Genomic DNA, 20,530 nt, shown 5'->3' on the forward strand with positions numbered 1-20,530 from the left:
CCGTCACCCAATGGTGTGATGTGTCCATTTTGAAACACGCAATCATATCTGCTTGTTTTGATGTGGGCTTTTTTTTTTTTTTTTATCAATAAAGACTCTTGAATACGCACTATGACTCAAGTTGAGCAGGCACTTATTTGGATAGTATAAAGTTGACTAGTTGAGTTAATAAGTAAAAATTTCTACCCTGCATCGACATTTACAGTAATGTTTTAAGTCCATTAATTTCTAAATATGAATTTTTGTTATTTGTTTTCCAATCATCTGATTTACAGAGGACGTATGACTCACCCATTTGTTGTCGTCACAGCACTATGGGATACTTTTTTCTCTTTAAACCCTGCAATTTTTTAGTTCAGTGTGCCGTTCCTGCATTTGTTTGTTTTTTTTTAAGCAAAGGTAAGGCAAGCCAAGAGGGCAATCTAAAAGGGAGACAGAAGAAGATACCATCAAGTATTTATTTTGAAATTGATCTGATACCTTACTTTTATTTTACACTCCATCTGAAAACACAATGAGTTACAGTGTTACTGTTGGGTTAGTGCAGTATTTTAACAATCCAATTGCGTGGGTGTTATGTTGAAAATATGTTAGTGCTGATCTTATTTCTACACACGCAGGTAAGGTCTGTTTGTGTTGAATACATGATGTTGCTGTAACCAAGCAGCTGGAAAAAATTTAAATAAAAACAAAAACGTTCCATCTTTCTGTATAAATATCTGATACAACCTGCATCTTCTAGTCCGATGCGGCTTTTTTCGACAAAAATAGATTTTCTGTTCAATTTTTGTTGGTGCAGTTTGTTACAAAGAGCACTTTATAGTTGGAAAAATATGCTACTCACACCCATTTTATCATCAAGTCATTTTATTGTAACATGCAGAAAGTGAATTGTCATTCACGGATTCTGCCTTTTGAACTTACCCTTATAACAACCTTTTTCTCCTTGATTCTTTGGACTTCACATCCATTATTTCCCAAAACAATTTGATTTGTGGACTCATCAGACCACAGCACAAATTTCCACTTTGCATTCGTCTTTTTTGGTGGCATTTATGGGTGTTGCTGATGCACGCCTTTGCATGCTCGCTATCACTTATTTGTTATTGTTATTTTTAGTCAATATCAAGCAGAATCACATGTTTTTTAAGGGTGTTAACTGTCCATGAAAAATAATTTGTATATCCAATGAATTGCTCTACAACAGTTAACGCTTTGGTGTACAGTCCAGAACAAAATGGCCTTTGTAGTTAGGTTGTTGTCATGGATTTTCCTGGTATGACGTGTTTTGTCCTAGTATGGCAAAACTACCAATATTGGTGTCACTTTGTTTTTCATCCTTCACTGACTCTACTAACTGTCAATCATAAATCTTTAATATTAGAGTTGCAATTGGATGATTTATTGAATGTCTATGTAGACTTATACATCATACAAGAGTTGATTAGGTCATTCGTTTGAAGTCACGTTTTCCCTTTCACATACATTCATTACAGAGATTCTTCCATTGTGTATCTCCTATACTGTGATGTAGGCGGTGGGATGCAATGATGGTAATTAGCCTCAAGGGACCTGGATCGCGTCTATATGTGTGTGTATCACCTGTGTTAGTGTGTGTGATGCTGCGTGACGCTTTCCATGTCTAATTAATGACCTCCTACTCGTGCCTGGTGGAGCATTTTCACTCAAGTCCTGTTGATGTGAAATTCCCCAGAGGAGGGGAGGGGGTGACAGTATTGTTGGAAAACTCTTATCTGGCTTTTGTCATTGACTGTAGGTCAGGATTTTAATCATTGGCAGTGGGCAGGCGAAGAATAATTAGTACAGAAGCGCAAGAGAAATGGAAGGAAAATGACTAGTATTCACAGGTTAAGACCCAACAGTATAATAAACACACACACACACACACACACACACACACACACACACACATATATATATATATATATATATATATATATATATATATAGCTCTGAATGATTACTAGATAAAATCGTTGTTTATTGTTTTTTCATCATTTACTTGTGAATTGATTTATAAATGTTGGCAGCTTTAGCGCCAACTAGAGGGTGGATAAAGTTTTTGATTTTTTTTTAACCCAAAATGTTGGATCGTTCCCTTTTTGACCCAATTCGAGTTTTTGATCCAAATGATTTAAAGTACAATGCAGGGAAGCAATGACTAACAAAAATAATTTACTACATATATGCAATGTATATGAGTGTATATGTACAGGTACAGTATACACATGTAGTGTATATTATGCATACTTACTGTTGTTAATTGTGCTCTACACATAAAACTTCAAATCTAAACAATACATAGGATTTTCATCACTGCTTCCACTAAAGCAACTCCACCACTAGCTTTACCAGTGATGAGTCCATGAGTTTCCCTCCCAATCACCCGACTACAAATTGTCACCAAAAATAAACCCGACTCAGAAATCTTTTCAAGTGACAGCATGGCCCCAGTTGACCTGACCAAACCATCTGGTGAGTCTGCTCTCAAGACGCAAGTTAGCGTACGAGTGGACAGCGGGTGAGGAGACAAGCACAGAAAAAAAAGAAAAAAAAACTCGTGTGCATGTCTATGACGTGTAAGTATTGTGCATACGATAAAACAGTAGGAACAACAATCTCCCAATTTTTGGTCAAGGACCAACCCAGCAAAACAACCCAAATTTTAACGTGGTTTTGTGGGTTATTCATTTGACCCAAAATCAGGTGCTCTGTTTTATTTGGGTTATTTTTGATCGGACTTGTTTTGAAAGTGTATTAATGGTTTGCCTCATGGTTGTATATTAATAATCTGCTTCACAAAGGTCTCATTGACCTCCTGGCTGGTTAATCCTTATTTTGTCCAGTCCTTTGATCTTTACATCAAAGGCATTTCACATCAAAGGGTAAGCATTGAAAGAATACACTAGGGAGCCGAAATTTCACCCAGATGTTGACATCAGACCGCTTAGTTATCACACTACCAGGAAGTGTGCCATCCCTTGGTTAAAATACGGCGAGAATTACGTGGGGAAAAAATGACCCCAAAATGGTCAAAACACTGTACAAGGGTTAATCCATTCACTCTGAGCTATGTTGATGCCCACCATATTTACGCGTATCTTCTGCTCAGCAAGTACAAGAGGCCTGTGACCACAGCATAGGGTCACAGGGGGTTGTCTTATTTCTCACCATAGTAACGGTCCCCCGGCAACCGGCCAGGAGAGCCAGTTATATTGATGGTACACCAAAGCCCCCTGGCTCCCTCACACCGCACACCGCATCTCCATCTCACCGCTCAGCTCAGCGCTTCCTTTCGCCTCCATCGCTTGCGCTTTTTAACACTTCGCTTGCCTCGAAAGAGAGCCCGCCGTAACGTCGTCACCCCGGGGACGTTACCTTCACTCGGAAGCTGCCTGCCTCCCGCTGTGAGTACCGATGGCACCTACAGTATAGCTAATTTCACTTGTTATAGAAAAAATGGATTCTTACTTGTTGTCATCTCTTCTCCTCATATTTCTGTTGATTGGTGGATATCTTTCTTGTTTCTTTATTTTATTTGTGTGACAGGGAACCTCACTGCGGTCACCTCTCCAACTTTGCCCATCAGTAACAGTCCAGGTCAGCATCGCCACGGGCGCGTAAGAGGAGAGGGAGGTCAAAAATGGGCTCCAGCTCCTCCTCCTATGCCCCAAAAGCCATCTATCTGGATGTGGAGGGGAAAGTGCAGAAGGTGAGTTTGGAAAAAGAATGAAAAATAAGCCTTTCACTCAAAATTTTAGTTGGGCAAAGGAAACATGCGAGCTTCAGTTGTCCGCAAAAGAAATCCTGATTGAAGCAGTAGTTTAATTCACATTGAAAACATGAAATGCTTAAAATATATATTGAAATTAAATTTCACACTATATTTCACGCAACCTTTTGAAATAATATCAATTCAATTTTTACTTGAAGTACAGTTCAGTTGTATTTAACTTTCCCTTAGACTACAATATATTTGCATTGAATATTAAACATTTGAACACATATTCCATTCTGCAATTATGTTTCATTCTTGAAACACAATTTAGGCAGATTATTCTTTTATTAGATTCAAGCACAGCACTTTAACAGTGTAGTTTACAACAACATTAAGCACACTTCATAGTATAGCTTTACCTTTAAAAAAAAATTGTACATTTTTGGCAGACAATCTCACAAATGGGCCTTGCAAATGCTGCTGGAAAATAGTGTAAGTAAGCGACAAGTTTTGAGAATTGTTTCTGTGAGAAGACTATAAGATAAAAAAATGTTTTTAACGGTCGGAGTTTTGTTGCTAGTTTTCCTCTACAGTTCCATTTTACAAGAAAATAATTGTGTTCAAGGAGAAAAAATGCTATTAAAAAAACTTAAACTGAAATTAAATATAATTTTTCATTTGATTATATCATGTTAATTCCCGAGTTTTACTCAGGTAAATATTTGTTATAAGTTGAATATACTGATTGAAAAATGCAATCAAAATTTTGCGATTAATTACTTAAAATGTTTACACACACATATATATATATATATATATATATATATATATATATATATATATATATATATATATATATATATATATATATATATATATATATATATATCAACATCAACATACATCAACATGGTGTTAATTGATTCGACAACCACCTTGCAAGTATTTCCAGTTGACTCAGCTCACCTGAGTCAGATCTAAAAATAACCCGCCACAGAGCTCATTTAATGGTACAGGTGTTTCTGACAGAGAGAGAGAGAAAGAAAAACAAAACACCTCGCTAACAATAAATATTGTTGCTTGCACAGCAAGTCTGCAGTGAAATCAATTCAGTTTGCAAATATAGCCACATTAAAATATATTGTTAAATCAAGTTTATTTTCTAAAATGTCTGTAATAAAAAAGATAGTTTTTTTTTATTGCAGGTTTTATGTAACTATTTTTCTTGCATTTTTTTTCTTCTTAAGTCAGACCAGTCAAAAATAGCTATTTTATTTAAAAAAAAAAAACAAAAAAACTCTACAACATGGATTCTTATTTATGACCATATCTATTAGAGGTTTACTTTGCTATTTTTCCTGATATTTTAAAATAGGAACAAAAGCAAAGAATAAGGAACAAATGCATAACAAAGACATTCAATATTTAATTTAGGTTACTTTAGGTATTTTGTGGAACGTAACCCTCATGATAAACAGGGTAGTACTGCGTGCCGGTTCAATGACCTTGATTTTTATTATCTTAAATAATGTATTAACATTTCCCTTCGCGTCTCTGCATTGTGAGAGAAATCATGTGGTTCCACTGCCTTATTGTGAGGTATTTACCAAATACCACAACAATAAATTCATCATTGTGACCATTCAGCTATCTAACAAAGGGTTCTAAACCAGAAACCAAAAACGGCTGTCTACTTTTAGACATAATTACGCATCATTGCAAGCATACGCAAAGCGCTTAAATGCAACACTTGCCGGTCTGCTGAGTGTTTCAAGTAGAGAGCTGCTGATGACACATGTCCGCTCAAGAGCCCAAACCCACGATTCAATGTTTGTCTGCTACACCTGCTCCTTTTCAAGGTCAAAGCAAGATCACCCTCACGCCTCACTTGTTTTTGTTTTCATCTCACTTCTAGATGCATGTCCATTTCCGTCACTAACCATGACAAGGAATCACGCAATTACTTTGAGTTGTTGGGCTTTTCTTTGAAGCACATCAAATGCTCTTTCAAAGCGGTCTTTCTATTGAATTTATTGTATATGTTTTGAGCTGCAGTGTCATGTGATCACGGCCCCACCCTGTGCAGCAACACTGAGGCCTTGTATTCACCCAAATAGCTCCAAAGAATCTAACAGAGTGCAATTTATCTTTATGTTCTGTAGGTCGGATGTGTGTGTGTGTGTGTGTGTGTGTGTGTGTGTGGGGGGGGGGGGGGGGGGGGGGGCATATATTTTGTAGTTTGCATTGAATCTCTTGCAAGGAATACATTTGAGTATGTGTTCTTGCCAGGTGGTGTTCAGTAGGCACTGCAGTCCTTGTGACATTAAGGAGCTTCTTTGCACCTCTTCCAACATCCCCAGGTTGGTTCCACATGCTTTTTGGAGCTGTTTTTTTTTTTTTTTTAACGCCAACTATGACCTCAGTGTAATGCTTTGAGTGACTTGACTGAATCACCATTTTGTCATAAATATTTTTTTGTTGTCATGGGCTATATATTCCATCATACGCCCAATTTTGACATTTTTGCCACTCGACTTTAATTTAGATGTGTGTTTTCTATGAGATTTCATGTAATTTAAATTAAAACCAAGATCAGTTCCTTATGTGTGGGCCCATTTATCTCCTGATACATCCAAGAGTAAGTGATTGGACTCAAAACATTTTATTATTTTTATTATTATTATTATTTTGTATTACTGTATTATTATTATTGTTTTGCAATTCACACTCCGAACCATGTAGGGGGCAGTACATGACTACATTTACAGTATGTGCTAACATCATAAGGTCAGGTTAAGTTTCTTTGTAGGTCTTTTTGCTGCCCTCTAATATTAACAAAAAGGAAAGGCAGTGAAGTTGACTATTTTCAAAATTAGGGAGGACTGGATGAACATGGAATTCTAATCTTTCTCTTTTTGTGCTTACTATAGGAACACTGCAATTATGATGGTGGATCCAGAAGGTGCTTTGGTCTCGATAGATCCCACCATGCCCACCAACTCCCCCAAGTATGTATACCACGGTATTACCACAATCAGGCCTTTAATGGTGAGATTTTAATTGATGTAAGGTGTGTGTTGCAACTGGATAAACAATGAGTTGGAGAAGTTCTGTAAAATGTTAAATTCTAGATATATCATACACAGTGAACAACAACTCTCCACTCCCTCACACACGTTCAAAAGTAGGGGTTTGTGATATGAAAAAGAAAAGAAAAGAAAAAAATAAACTGAAACAAATCATAAACATTGAACTGAGACAAATCATTAAAAAAAAAGTTTTCCATCATTAGCGGTATAAATTATACATCTGAAATGAAATCAAACAAAAAGAGAGTTTAAAAAAATAAACAACTGAAATGTTGCATAAGTGTGCACACCCTCTTCTAACTTGACAAATTGACTGTGTTTACATTCACATTCATGTGAATTGCGAGTCACTACAAACCTGCCATTATTTAAAGTGCCTCTGATTAAATCCAAAGCTCAAATGCTCTTGTAGGCTGTCAGTGGCATTTCTTGTCTTGTTTTTTAGACGAAGCCTAAAGATCTTGTGCTAACACTGAGTATTATTACTCGAAACTGTTCATAATTATGTCCATGTTGTCGAGGAGCACAGTTCTTTCAAGGGCTCAACTGATTTTTGGCAGAAAAAAAAACATTATTAACAACCACTAACAATTATGTGGCTGACTATGTGTTTTGAATTATAATCAATAAAATAACATTTGTTTGTTCCCAATGCATTTCAATAGGTCCAAATTATATGTGGATTTCCCACACATAGTGAGGGTCAATTGTAAAAACATTGTTTAAAAATAAATAAATAAATAAAACTTTCCTATTTGGTTCACAGAACACAATGTGTGTTTTAATTAATGAAGTCGTGATGGACACTAATTCTTGTCATGTGTCTTCTCATATTAGTGGTTGGTGTCGTTTATTACACCCTTATGTTGCCCTACATATTTTGAAGTTGTTGTTTTTTTTTACTAAACAAACTGCGCCTTTATTTTGTGTGCAAAGTAGTGACATTGCTTGTTAAAATTAGGATTTGTTTTGTTTTGAATGACAGGTCCATATAATGAGCTTATCAACACATTTATTTTTATGTGCAATGAGTGTGAGTCATGTGTAATAAATACAAACAACAGTCTTACTTGTATACAATTGTTGTAAATATGTGTAGTACATGAAAGTAAGAATTCTAAATAGTCGGCAAAGTATTGGCCATTTGTCTGATTATTTTTGACAGATGTGTGAAGGACCAAATGGACCATAATGGACCAAATTAATTTCGGTTAGCTGATTCATCGGTCGGTTCCATCTGATTTTTTTTTTTTTTTACATTAAATTGTATTGTGTCTGTATAGTTATTTATGACTTTATTTTTTTTTTATTAAATGTTCGTTCATCTTAATATGTGTTCTATACAAATATGTGTGTTATCATCAATATAAAGAAAAGATCATAGAAAAATGTCATTCACGGCATGCATTTTAAGGAAAAATGTTATATTAGGATATATAGAGACCAAAAAGGAAATAATTGTATTTAATCTTTTTTTATTATACTGGTATGTATTTTTTCAACACCTTGACCAACACCTTTTGCAAGGAATTGGGATTAGCATTTTAGAAATCTACATTTCAATGATCATTATATTCCACTTAACAATAGATTTTGCTCTATGTGGCCACTAAGCTAAATAATCATGTCTCAGGACGTTCTTTACCCAGCCTTTACTCATTTGAATAGAGTCACAGGGTCCTAATTTACTTCAGGGTATTCTGTTTAGCTGTAATACAAAAAACAATTTGATATTCATATCCTGTAAATTCCTATTCATAACAATGTACTTTATGTACAGCTCATTGTACAAAGTTGTCCCCCTGTCGACTGGCCAACTTGGAGGTAAGTAAGACTACTGCAACCACATCCAGTTGGTGTCAAAATTAACTAGCAAGACAGCAACTTTCTGCGGGACTTGTGTGTGCAGAAAAGGAGGACATGTTTCAGAATGTGTTGTCCCAGGTGGCAGAGCAGTTCAGCAGGTAACACTTCTGTCATTTGTGCCCCCCCCCCCCCACCTCCCCGTGTCATTTTATTAATTTACTGGTCTGAATGATTCAATGCGGTTTTCCTCGCAGAGCATTTCGCATCAATGAGCTCAAGACTGAGGTCACCAACAGGCTTGCCATGCTGGAGAAGAGAGTGGAATGTAAGTTGGGGATTTGAAGACAAAAAAAATGGACTCTTGTACGTACATTCCAAATTGTCGATCTTTCAGTGGAGGGGCTGAAAGTGGTGGAGATCGAGAAATGTAAAAATGATCTGAGGAAGCTTCGGGATGAGATGACATCGAGAGGTGGCGGCAGGTGACTTTGACATTTTCTTGGACAAAGGACTTTTGATACATCTGCTAATTGCCAGTCAAACAACTTCCGCTGTTTCAATTCATCTCTCAGATGTGACCAACATGTGCGCGTAATGTGTACCTCATCAAAATGATATTGCACTTTCTCGCTTGCTTTAGGATAAACTGCCCATGCAAATATAATTTTGACGACGGGAAGAAGGTAACTCCGAGACGAGATGTCCCCAATTACCCAAAGGTGTGTTAAATGTGAAACAGTATATCTTCAAGTGTAGAGTCTTACTGCTTTTCTTCTACGTTTGTCCCCAACAGTATACATTGTCTCAAGAGACTGTTGAGGCGCTGAAGAAACCAACATTTGATGTTTGGCATTGGGAGCACAATGAAGTACACAATATTATGAATCCATGTCATCCGCATGTCTTTAACGCCTTTGACTGACGTTTTTCTCTGTACCTGGTTTGATTTACTTCTTCAGATGCTGAGCTGTTTGGAGTATATGTACCATGATTTGGGTCTGGTGAAAGAATTCAACATGAACCCCATCACACTCAAACGCTGGCTGGTAAGCTATAAGAACACACCAGTTTGCAGGACTAACATAGGAAAAAAAAATTCAGGAGGAAAAAATGTCAAGCCGCATTAGATGTCAGTGTAACTTCAACAAGAATCAAAGGTTTCATAATGTTTCCCTTTGCCTTTTTGCAACAAATTCCAGAGCAAAGGATGAATGCCTCCTCCCATACTGGCTGAGGAATAAATCCAATAAATTCAATGAGCTTGTCATTTTAATTAGTTTGTCATTTTAAAAATTGAATATTTGAAAATTAAACAAGTCGTGAAATCAAGATTTTGCAGAAGTGGCTAACTTATGGTTGGGTGGTTTGCAACATGTTTACAATAGGTACTGATTCCTTAATTGTGGCATTCAAAGAGATATTATTTATTTTGCCATTTTTAGCAGTAAAAAGTTAATATTCTGTCTATAATAAACTCTTTTAATAACAGCTGGTTTTAGAAACTTCTTTAGCTTAATCCTTGAACATTTTTGGAAAAAAAACATGTAAACATACAGTATACCCGGAATTAAATATCTGGACTCTTAAAATACATAAAATTATATATTTGGGATTGAATGAGTTAATTAGAAAACTCAATTATCGTTCATGTACAATTAACACTTTTAAAAAGATATTTTTCAATTGCTATTGTCTGAAAACGGTATCAGGCGTGCTCAAGCCTCAGGTAACAACCAATCACGAGTCAGCTTAGGAGTACCACATGACCAATAGGTGCGCCATGATTGACCTGAGCCTTAAGCGCAGTTCATGTTATTTTCAGTCGACAGCAAGAAGGAAAAAAAGTGTACAAGTGTACATGAATACAATTTAGTTTTCAAATGAACTCTTTCAGTCCCAAATATGCAATGCAGGGCTTCTCAATTATATTTTACCAAGCCCCCCTATGAAAGTGAAAACTTTGTGGCCCCCATTCGACACGCTGATTATAAACAAAATTATTATCTAAAGAAATAGTATAAGTATACCTAAACCCGTAACCTTTTCAACATTAGCATTAAGAGTTCAGACATTCAATTCCAGGTTCAGATCATAAATTGCGAAACAAATGGACAATCTCTTAAATCAAGTACAAGCTATGAATATTAAGTTTATGTTCAAACTTATTTTAAATCAGTGTTAATTTGTCTGAATATTTTCCACATTATTTTTGAAAAATAAATCAAACCTTTGAATAAACATTTGTTTGGTTCATTGCTTCCATTAAAATTGTAATCTTCCAATTTTTTTTTTTCTTGGCTATATCACCCAATCCTGACCGTTACTGTCATAAGGTTAGCAGCAGTGCGCTTAGTGCACCGGAAGTGGTGTGAATCATTTTCAGACTAAAAGCATAACATAAAAGTACAGCGTTTGCTGCTTTAGTCTTGCTAACCGCTAACAGTGATTGATAAATCTGCCTTAAGTTTAAAATGTCTTATCCTATGTTATGTGTACTTGCCTGTTGGCTCTTTTTTATTCTTTTTGACTAGTTTAACTATTTATCTTCTCATACTTTATCAAATAAATACTGGTCGTGCACTCAAAAGCACCTTGAACTGAAAATTGGATTGGTGACCCTCTAAACGGTTGCACAAATTCATATGAATACTTTATTTTTACGCTATATTTTCAGTTGGCCATCCAGGAGAACTACCGCAATAACCCCTTCCACAACTTCCGTCACTGCTTCTGCGTTAGTCAGATGATGTACGGCATGATCCACCTGTGCAACCTGCAGGTGAGGTTTCCCGCTTTTCTAGGAACTCTGGCCTATTTGGACATTCCGAATGATATAAACTTGCACTGTTGTTGTGCAGGAGAAGCTGACTCTCACTGATATGGGCATTCTAATGACGGCTGCGGTGTGTCACGACCTTGACCACCCCGGATACAACAACACGTAAGATCCCCTGTTTTCCCCTGTGGGCGTTTTGACATTCAGCTTGACTTATTTTTACACTGATGTCACTGAACTGTGCAGCTATTTTACTGCAAGGAGCTTCCACAAAACAAAACAAAAAGATCCAGATATGAGTGTGTTGTTTTGCACAGTTGTCATGGATCAGAGAATTTTTATCAGCATTCTAAAAGCATCCACCCGTGTCGTTCACCTATCAGGTATCAAATCAACGCTCGCACGGAGCTAGCGGTGCGCTACAATGACATCTCCCCACTGGAGAATCATCACTGTGCTGTGGCCTTCCAGATCCTTTCCCTTCCCGAGTGCAACATCTTTGCAAATGTGGATCCCGAAGCATTTAAACAGATTCGACAGGTAAATAAGACACAAGACCTACTGTACAAAAAAATGACTGGAGGTAGATGGTTGTACAGTAGACAAATAGATTCAGATTTTTAAAAATGCCCAATCACTATTACTGCGAATTGACAAATCCCTTCATGATTTTTTAAAGTACAAGTTGAATTGGGTCTCATCAGAGTAATTACTCACATGCAGGAGAATAGCCAAAAATGGCAAAATTCAGATAGCAAATTTTCCCCTAGGTGTGAGGGTTAGCTAAAATGCTAGCTCAGGAGTGACAAGGGGTTTCCATGACCATGTAGCTTGTCTAATGATCAAACAAGCAAGGGCAACTGCAGTTTTCAAAAGAAGCTGACTCTGCTCTTTTGACTGCAGGCCATTATCACTCTCATCCTGGCCACTGACATGGCCAGACATGGCGAGATACTGGACTCGTTCAAGCAGAAAGTGGACAACTTCGACTTCACCAATGAGGAGCATGTGACATGTGTACGTATTATGTCAGCATTTTACAGCAGTGGTTCGCAACTGTTTTTCTGTAATGCATCCCCTGTGAAATATCTTTTCAGCCAAGTACCCCTTAACCAGTGCAAAGCATTTTGGGGTTTGAAAAAAATTAAAACATGTCATTAACTTAAATATTAATAAATACAGTATGTCCACAAAAAATAATCAACATAAAGTGTCAGACCTGTTCTCAAAAAGAAATAACTATAAATCAATATTTGTCCACAGAAAAATATTCAATATAAAGCATCCTTTTTTGTAAATTTGTGTGCTGACAACTTTTTGCAACACCATTAAACGGATACTTTATTGTTTAGCCTTTTTCTGCAGTAATCTGATTAATACAATGTTCATGGAACATAAATAAGCAGCAAAATCCTTCTGCTTTCACCCATTTCAGGGCGGCCATTTAGCCACTTGCTGTCGACTGAAAATGACGTCACAGTTGCTCAGGGTTCAGATAATGAGCATTCATAGCTCACCAGTTTTACCTGTTTTCTGAGTTTGGGCATGTGGCTTTCATAAACTGAGCCATGATTGGCCATTACCAAAGCCCTGAGCAACTGTGATCCCATTCTCAGTTGACAGCAAGTGGCAAAATGGCCACCCCTTGAGATGGACAACAATGAGTGGATTTGGCTGCTTATTTCATTTTAAGTGTTAGCCCTGTGCTGGCCCTTCCAGTGAAGTTGCCTGTGTTTGGGTTGGTTGGTTGGTTGCAATTAACTGCAAACTTGCTGAGACAAAATGGGCGCAACCTTCAACACAAATGAATTGGCTGGGTTTCGAGAGGATAAAACACAACTAAAACACAACAGCTGAAGAAAATTCACGTGGGAGTGGTTATATTACATTGTAAACTGTAAAAAGTTGATAACTATTGGTGTGGCTTGTGTGTCTTGTACAGCAATGCTCTTGTTTGATTATTTTTCATTGTATTGTCAGCTCAAGATGGTATTGATCAAATGCTGCGACATTTCCAATGAGGTCCGGCCTACCGAGGTGGCTGAGCCATGGGTGGACTGCCTATTGGAGGAGTACTTCATGCAGGTGAGCATTCGACCCCATTTGTTCAGTATTAAATTCAAAGATGCTGAACTCAAAAAGTTAAATATAACAGAACTTTGCAAAGGCAGTGTTTGCACAGAGTCAAACATCCGTCAACATCTGTGTCTGCCAGAGTGACCGGGAGAAGTCAGAGGGTCTCCCAGTGGCCCCCTTCATGGACAGAGACAAAGTTACCAAGCCCACAGCTCAGATCGGCTTCATTAAATTTGTGCTCATCCCCATGTTTGAGACCGTCATGAAGGTAGACTCGCCTCATGTGCTGCCTGTGTGAAGACATTGAAAAACCTCTAACAGTTTTGTTCTCAAACAGCTTTTCCCTCAAATTGAGGAGATCATGGTTCAACCCCTGAGGGACTCCCGAGACCACTATGAAGAGCTGAAACAGATTGACGATGCCATGACAGAGGTAGAACCTAGTTTATCTATCCTCTACGTGGATGAGTCGGTGTCTCAAATATGAACCATTTTGAACAAAGCCATGAACTTCATCTAGATAAATGTCACATTTCTGTCATTGAGTATGAACATTTACACAAAAGCCTTCTTGCAAGGTAACATCTAATCCAGTGGTTTTCAAAGTGTGTGGAACGTTCGAATTAAAATGATTAAAAAATACAGTACCTGCCAGATACCTAACCTATTCATTTGTGTCCACTGTGGTGGACATTTGTTTTTGATCTATACCCTTTGACTGATTGAGCTACTCTAATACAGCCTCGTGTGATCAATAGACCACAGCCTGGCCTTTCTAATAATGTCTAAAGTGTTTGGGTCGGATGCAATTTCTGTTCTTGCTAAGACAAAATGGACACAACAGTGGACAAAAATGAATAGGCTGGGTCTCAGGATGGTAGGAAAAAGGCCATTTTTAATTGTTAAAATCAAATAACCAAAAAACAGTTTTAATAAGATTCAAATGTGATTTTACTGTAATATGAAGCCCAGTGCATATTACTGTAGGCAATAATGAATTATTTTATGGTCAGACCATATGTATACAGTATGTGCTAAAATATCATGTTGATTTGTATCAAGTTTGCTTTTTCATTTAAAATAAGAGTAATGGCCAAAGTTGTGTGTAAACATGATGCAAAGCAGCCTTTGTAAGGCAGCAGAATTTAGATGGGAGAGACTTACATACTGTGTTTTTAAAACATAGCTTTTGTCCACTTAGCTTAATCCTAACACTCCAATTTTGGCCAATTTTAACTATTAATGTTTGGTGCTGAACTTTTTTTACATTATGTCAGGCACATTTTATGTCGGGCAGCCAAGTGATCCTCGGAAAGATGCAGAAAAACAGACTAGTTCATTCCCTACTAATATTTAGTGTTGATCTTTGTGTAATTTGTCAGGCACCTTGTGGGGCAGCTATGTGATCCTTGAAAATATGTGTCGAGTTAATCCGTGGCAATTATGTTTTGGCTCACATAGAATTTGCATCCTTGTTCTCCTATAGAAAATACAATAATTAATATGAATACAACTAAAATAATAACCTTCGTAAGCTTTTTACAAACACGAAGAGCGGGAATGTCATCAATTGACCCAACAAATATCAGATAATAGTGATAAATTAAGCTAGATTTTTGTAGAGCTGATATTACCAACTGAATGTACATTTCCACACTTTGAACTCCTACACTCGATCCAACAGTTCCACTATTATGCATTCAAAATGTTTCATGTCGGGGGCACCAACTCTCCAAAAGTCAAGTCACGTCTTTATGAGGTGCACACGGTCACACATGCATGCATGCGCACCGCCCGCATCCAAAGCCACTTGCTAACATAAAGGTATGTCTTTTGTTCAATGAGGCACAGAAGAAAAAAACTGAAAATATGTCATTAGGCGGGAAGAAGAAGTAAGCTCTGCCGTGAGTGAGTGCAGTGGTATCTGTGTAAGTAAGAAGTGACACCTTGGTTGTGTGCTAGTGTTTAGTGTCATGAGTGTGTGACTGTCTCTGCCTCTCTCGAGCACTCTCGGTGCTGCAGGAACATGCAAACACTTTCATCACGCTGAATTGGAATCGTAATACAGCTCAGGTTACCCCGAGAATCCACAATAGTGATAATCTAAAAAGACAAACTTGTTAGATTAAATAGCCTGAACATACAAATAAGGAAATGCAACACATAGCAGATGAAATGTCGAGAACCGAAGTGATGAAATTGTCATGTATCCTTTTTTTTCCTCTTAATCTCCTAGTTGCACCTTTTGTTAATTTTTTTACAGTTTCTGCCACGAAAAGTGACTTTTTTTTCTTTTGCTAGACACTCAGTGGCCAATTTGATTTACCGAACCAAAAGAGATGCCATACAGTACAAGTTGAAAGTCAGAAAAATGGTCGGTATTGATTGACACTGTCAGAAATTCATTTTGCAGAAGCATACTGCAGAAAGAGATTTAAAATCAACAAAAAGGTACTGATTTGTCTTTCAACGTCAATATTGAAAATACTTACTATAATTTTTAGTGACCAAAACGGGTGTCAATTTTAAGATAAACAGGGTGTTCAGTAGACAGAGCATCTAGACAATTTAAAAATATTAAAAAAAAGTATCTCAATGATTCATAGATTATCAAAAGTATTTAGGGATGGGTGAGTACCGATACCAAGCACCAGTATCAAGTTGAGGAGTTCACTATCTTAATCTATATTGTCTTATCGCCAGTGTTAGTCCCAACCCTCTGCATCGCACTGAAGGTCACAATCCGGTAAGTAAAAAAAATAAAATCGAATGCAAATAATAAGCCCAAGAACGAGTTCAAAAGATGGGTCAAACCGAAATGGGTACAAGCCCGATAGAAAAACGATGCATGGATATTGAAACTTTATACTGTATTCTCATTTTGAGGGAACAAAATATGAGAAACACTTCTCATCTCTGTTACCTTCATGGTAAATATTTTTTTTAATGGAATGCCTGCCTGACAGTGTCTAATCAAAATCGAGCTAATTGTTTGGATCCAAATTCCCGAGTCCTCTTGGGGTAAGACCTTGTCGTCTGAGCATCAAAGGTTTGGTTGCAGGTTTTGGGTGATAATTGAATTGATCTTTTATATAAGAAAAAAAATTCTTAGCGTGTTCGCATTCTCTTTGTGTGTTCCTTTACACTAATTTAGGACCTTTTCTCGTAGGGGTCCTCTTTTGTGTTCAAATTCAGCAAAGACTTTAAGAAGAGCGAGTCTGGGTGATGCTGCGGTTCTGCGTTCCGCTGCTCAACAATTGAAGCAACAGGAGAGAACCAAGAGACGACTCAGCACCATACTCAACTGAAGTTAGGCACCAAGAGGGCATCGTATCTTGAACTTTTGACTTAGACTTTTGCACTGAATGTAACAGAGGCGTCCCTCTCCCCTTCCCCACGTGACCTCTGTCTATTTATTTGTGGAGTCAACGTTGGCTAGCTCTATTTGTTCATGTTTTTTGACAGCACAGGGAACACTCCAAAAATTAGGTCACGTTACCGTAAGAATAGATTCTCGATGAGGTTATTACAGGGAATACATTAAAGGGGGTCCTCGATTTCTGGATGGGTTCCGTTCTGATTGTGGCAAATGAACTGGAAATTGCATTAACTTCATATCAAGAATTCAGTAAATAATGTAATAATTCTAAGGGCCTCGATTCAACACCCAGACATCGGATGTCAGAAAGTGTCCGGGAATCGGTATGCGCCATCTGATGAGTTAAAAGAACACCATCGTTACATCAGAGCCACCGGCAGGGGACATTTTTCAGCAAGCTGAATTGGTGTCAGACCACCGCAACTTTTAATCTCTCTGATTGGCTGTTAGCTGTTACGTCAGAGCCATTGAGGGGGCGTCACAGGGTTTTTTTTTGATCGATTCAATACCTTAAATCGATTGCCTGTTAGCTATTACGTTGGAGCCGGTGACAGCACGTCAGGGTAGATTTTTCGTTGATTCAACACTTCAGACCGTCTTGAGTGGTTCTTCACTACTGAATGAACACAAGGGGAAAGACCAGGAAGTGATGAACGAGGATAAACTGAAGGCAAAGGAAAACATTGACAGTTTCACTCAGATGGCACATCAACACCTTTCGCATTTTGATGAACAATTTATGTCTGGATGGAGGAGTGAAAAGATGACCTTATAACCGTGGTGCAAAAGAGATCTGAATCGTTTGATATTACCAAAAGTCAGGAACACTATGGGAAGACTTGGGGACCTTAATGGCTTTGCGTGGGAGTTCCTTGTGAGCGAAAAAGAGAGCGCTATGTATTGCTTAGTGACTACCGCCGTCGATGGAATGGAGGGTTCTTACTCCTCACACCGTACTTCATTTTTCCAGCACGATTTGCCTAAAGTCAGGCTGACACCATGGTCACATTTTGCCCATGTGGAACTGGTGTTTCTTAACTCTGAAAATATATATTATACCAGCCCCCCTCAAAAATTGGCTGCAACTGTTCTACTTTTTTCATCAATTTCTTCCATCAAACTACTTGTCTAAATTAAAATCTTCATTTCATTCAGGTCTTTTTGTGCTGTACCCCCATTCAACAAAATCCCAACACATATCTTACATCATTCCCGCCTTTGTCCACATTTCTTTACCAATTCAAAACCATTCCAACCTTAAACAAAAATATTCAACAGCTTCAGGGCATTGTGAGCGCTATTACTATTTCCCAAACTCCCCACATATTCAAAGAAAATTCACAAATGAACAAAATTGACATTAATCCCTACGTTCATCAACATTTCTTGGCCAACTCACCCATTCCAGACTCTGATTACTAAACTCAATCGGGGAATTTTCAGAACTATTCCTACTCCCCGAATTCTGATTGCAAATATACAGCACAGGCCAAAAGTTTGGACACACCTCATTCAATGCTTTTTCTTCATTTTCATGACTGTTTACATTGTACATTCTTACCGAAGGCATCGAAAATGTGAACAAACACGTGGTGTTTAGGAGCGGTGTTTACGAGTGGTCCTCATTACTTACTTAAGTATGTGTTCAAACTTTTTTTACCTGTACAGTATTTAAATACCCAACTCAATCGGGAAGTGGGATATCTTGGGTAATATTTCCATCCTCACTTTTTTTTTCTACATTTACATAAAATTGGATTAAAAAATAACCTCCTCTGCTAAAATAAAGGTATGAAGACACTTCTGCTTCCAACCAATTTAATTAAAAAAACAAAACAAAAATAACTGTGTACTATTTTGTGGCCGCATAAACTCAAATCATTATTCACCGAGGACCCCCTGTATTTTGGATGTGGTAAACGCGATCTCCACACCTGTTTTCGTCAGCACTAGGATCTGTCCATTTCAAAGACAACAATTTGAAAAAAAAAAAAAGCAAAAATGAAAGTAGCATCTCATTTTGTGTTTTTTGAGATTTTCATTATATAAAACATTAACAAAACATTCAGTCTCATACATTAACTATTATTACATGAGTGTGTTGTGATTTTTCTCATTACCGTCGAGGTCAAACTACAAAAGCCATAACAAATATCCACATGATGGGGGTATTTCAATATGTGTATTACTTCTAATCATACAGAAATTAATAGTATACAGTTATATTTAGAAGTATTTGGACAATGACAGCGTTTTTATGATGTTGTTTTTGTAAACCACAATGGATTTGAAATCAAATGTGTGAAGTTTTAAGCCATTTTATATCAAAATGGCCTTTACCCTTGTGTTGCCAGTTTTTGCAGCATACCACCATTTCTGTTGGAATTACTTGCCAGACTTTTTTTTGTAAGAGAAAAAAAAAAAAAAGGAACGGCTCATGATCCAAACATTACGTATCATGGTGGATTTGGAATGGGTGATGGTCTCTGGCTCAAGGATTACAAAATGATGTCACTTTGTCCAAAGACACTTGAGAATCTGAAAATGGAAACATCTTGAACTTCAAAGTCGATCCAATGTCGAGTGTTTTATATTAAATCCGATAGTGTTGATGTACAAAGGGAAAGTATTTTCCATCCATCCATTCTCTGTACCACTTATTCTAAGAAAAAAAATCTGTCATTATCTAAATATTTCTGTTCCACTTCTCTGACTGTATATTATTAAATTTGCAATCAAGCATGTCTTCAAAGCAATAAAAAGATGACTTTAGTGCCACTTTATAACTTAGAAAATGCTTTCCAAGAGCCATCTTTGTTGAAATTCCTATTTTTTTCACAATTCATACAGACAAATTGCTTTTGTTTTTTGAAATTCTAAATAACATTTTATTTACAGATTTCACACTTGAGGCCAACTGTGCGGATCTCCTGATCCAGCTGCTGATCACCCAAGGGTACCACTTATATAGCACATAGCAGCCCCTCTATCAGAAAGGTGTTTTTTTTTCTTTTTTTTTTTTCATCATATAAAAGCATTGTTTGCTCTTGACACTCCAGTAATTATCCAAAACTCACACGGGATACCAGCCATTTTGTACCATGGCATACAAAGCAAATGCAGTATGACTGGAAACTTAAGCACTTCTGATCTATTTCACTTTGATATGTAGCTTTATTTGGTTGGTATCACAAACTATAATAATAATCTGCAATCTCACAGATGGCTTTGAAACAATACAAGAAAATCAGCCCAACATATAACCGCAGTTGAGTTGAAGTGGGTATTCTATTTGTGCTTTTGCCTATTTGGGCAAATATACTGTTGCAGTTCGCAGGAAACTGCGATCCCGCAAGTGATGTGCTCATTTAACACAACATACCAAGTATGGCCAGTCAATTAACACTGATCACCTACCAATAAAGAATTGAGGTACCACTTTGATCACGTCTTGAATTATTTTCTTTCTTTTTAGCTAATTTAAAGCTCTTGTATTTCATATGCTCCGGGGCTCTTTTTGTAGGCAGCGCATGCAGAAATAACTATTTACTGAACTGCGCCTTGCTGGGCAATCTGGAGTAGCTTGGACGTGCGTGTCCTTTGACATCTTGACAATTTGGTGGCAGAAGGTCTACCCAAAATTATATTTTCCGGTCTGGCACAGT

The 20,530-nt window shown here is 37.3% G+C and overlaps 1 protein-coding gene across 5 annotated transcripts; it reads left to right on the forward strand.

The window, feature by feature from the left end:
* Positions 1-3,275: 3,275 nt before the first annotated feature.
* Positions 3,276-20,309, forward strand: pde9ac (phosphodiesterase 9ac). 5 transcript variants are annotated; one of them, XM_088428080.1, is made up of 20 exons: positions 3,276-3,428; positions 3,571-3,733; positions 6,029-6,099; positions 6,670-6,747; positions 8,609-8,652; positions 8,738-8,792; positions 8,889-8,959; positions 9,029-9,116; positions 9,275-9,353; positions 9,428-9,502; positions 9,594-9,680; positions 11,309-11,413; positions 11,493-11,575; positions 11,794-11,950; positions 12,314-12,427; positions 13,391-13,495; positions 13,626-13,754; positions 13,824-13,919; positions 15,332-15,378; positions 16,656-20,309. In XM_088428080.1, exons 2-20 carry the CDS (start codon positions 3,665-3,667, stop codon positions 16,792-16,794), a joined length of 1,692 nt encoding a protein of 563 aa, XP_088284206.1. In that variant the 5' UTR covers positions 3,276-3,428; positions 3,571-3,664; the 3' UTR covers positions 16,795-20,309. The 5 variants fall into 5 exon arrangements, with proteins under 5 accessions (XP_088284206.1, XP_088284207.1, XP_088284210.1 ...); XM_088428081.1 differs by having other exon boundaries at positions 15,338-15,378; XM_088428084.1 differs by having other exon boundaries at positions 15,332-15,414; positions 16,656-16,805.
* The last annotated feature ends 221 nt before the right edge of the window (positions 20,310-20,530 follow it).

The sequence above is a fragment of the Hippichthys cyanospilos genome, chromosome 11 (assembly GCF_059441005.1).
Source record: "Hippichthys cyanospilos isolate Australia breed blue-spotted pipefish chromosome 11, RoL_Hcya_1.0, whole genome shotgun sequence".
NCBI classification, from domain to species: Eukaryota; Metazoa; Chordata; class Actinopteri; order Syngnathiformes; family Syngnathidae; genus Hippichthys; species Hippichthys cyanospilos.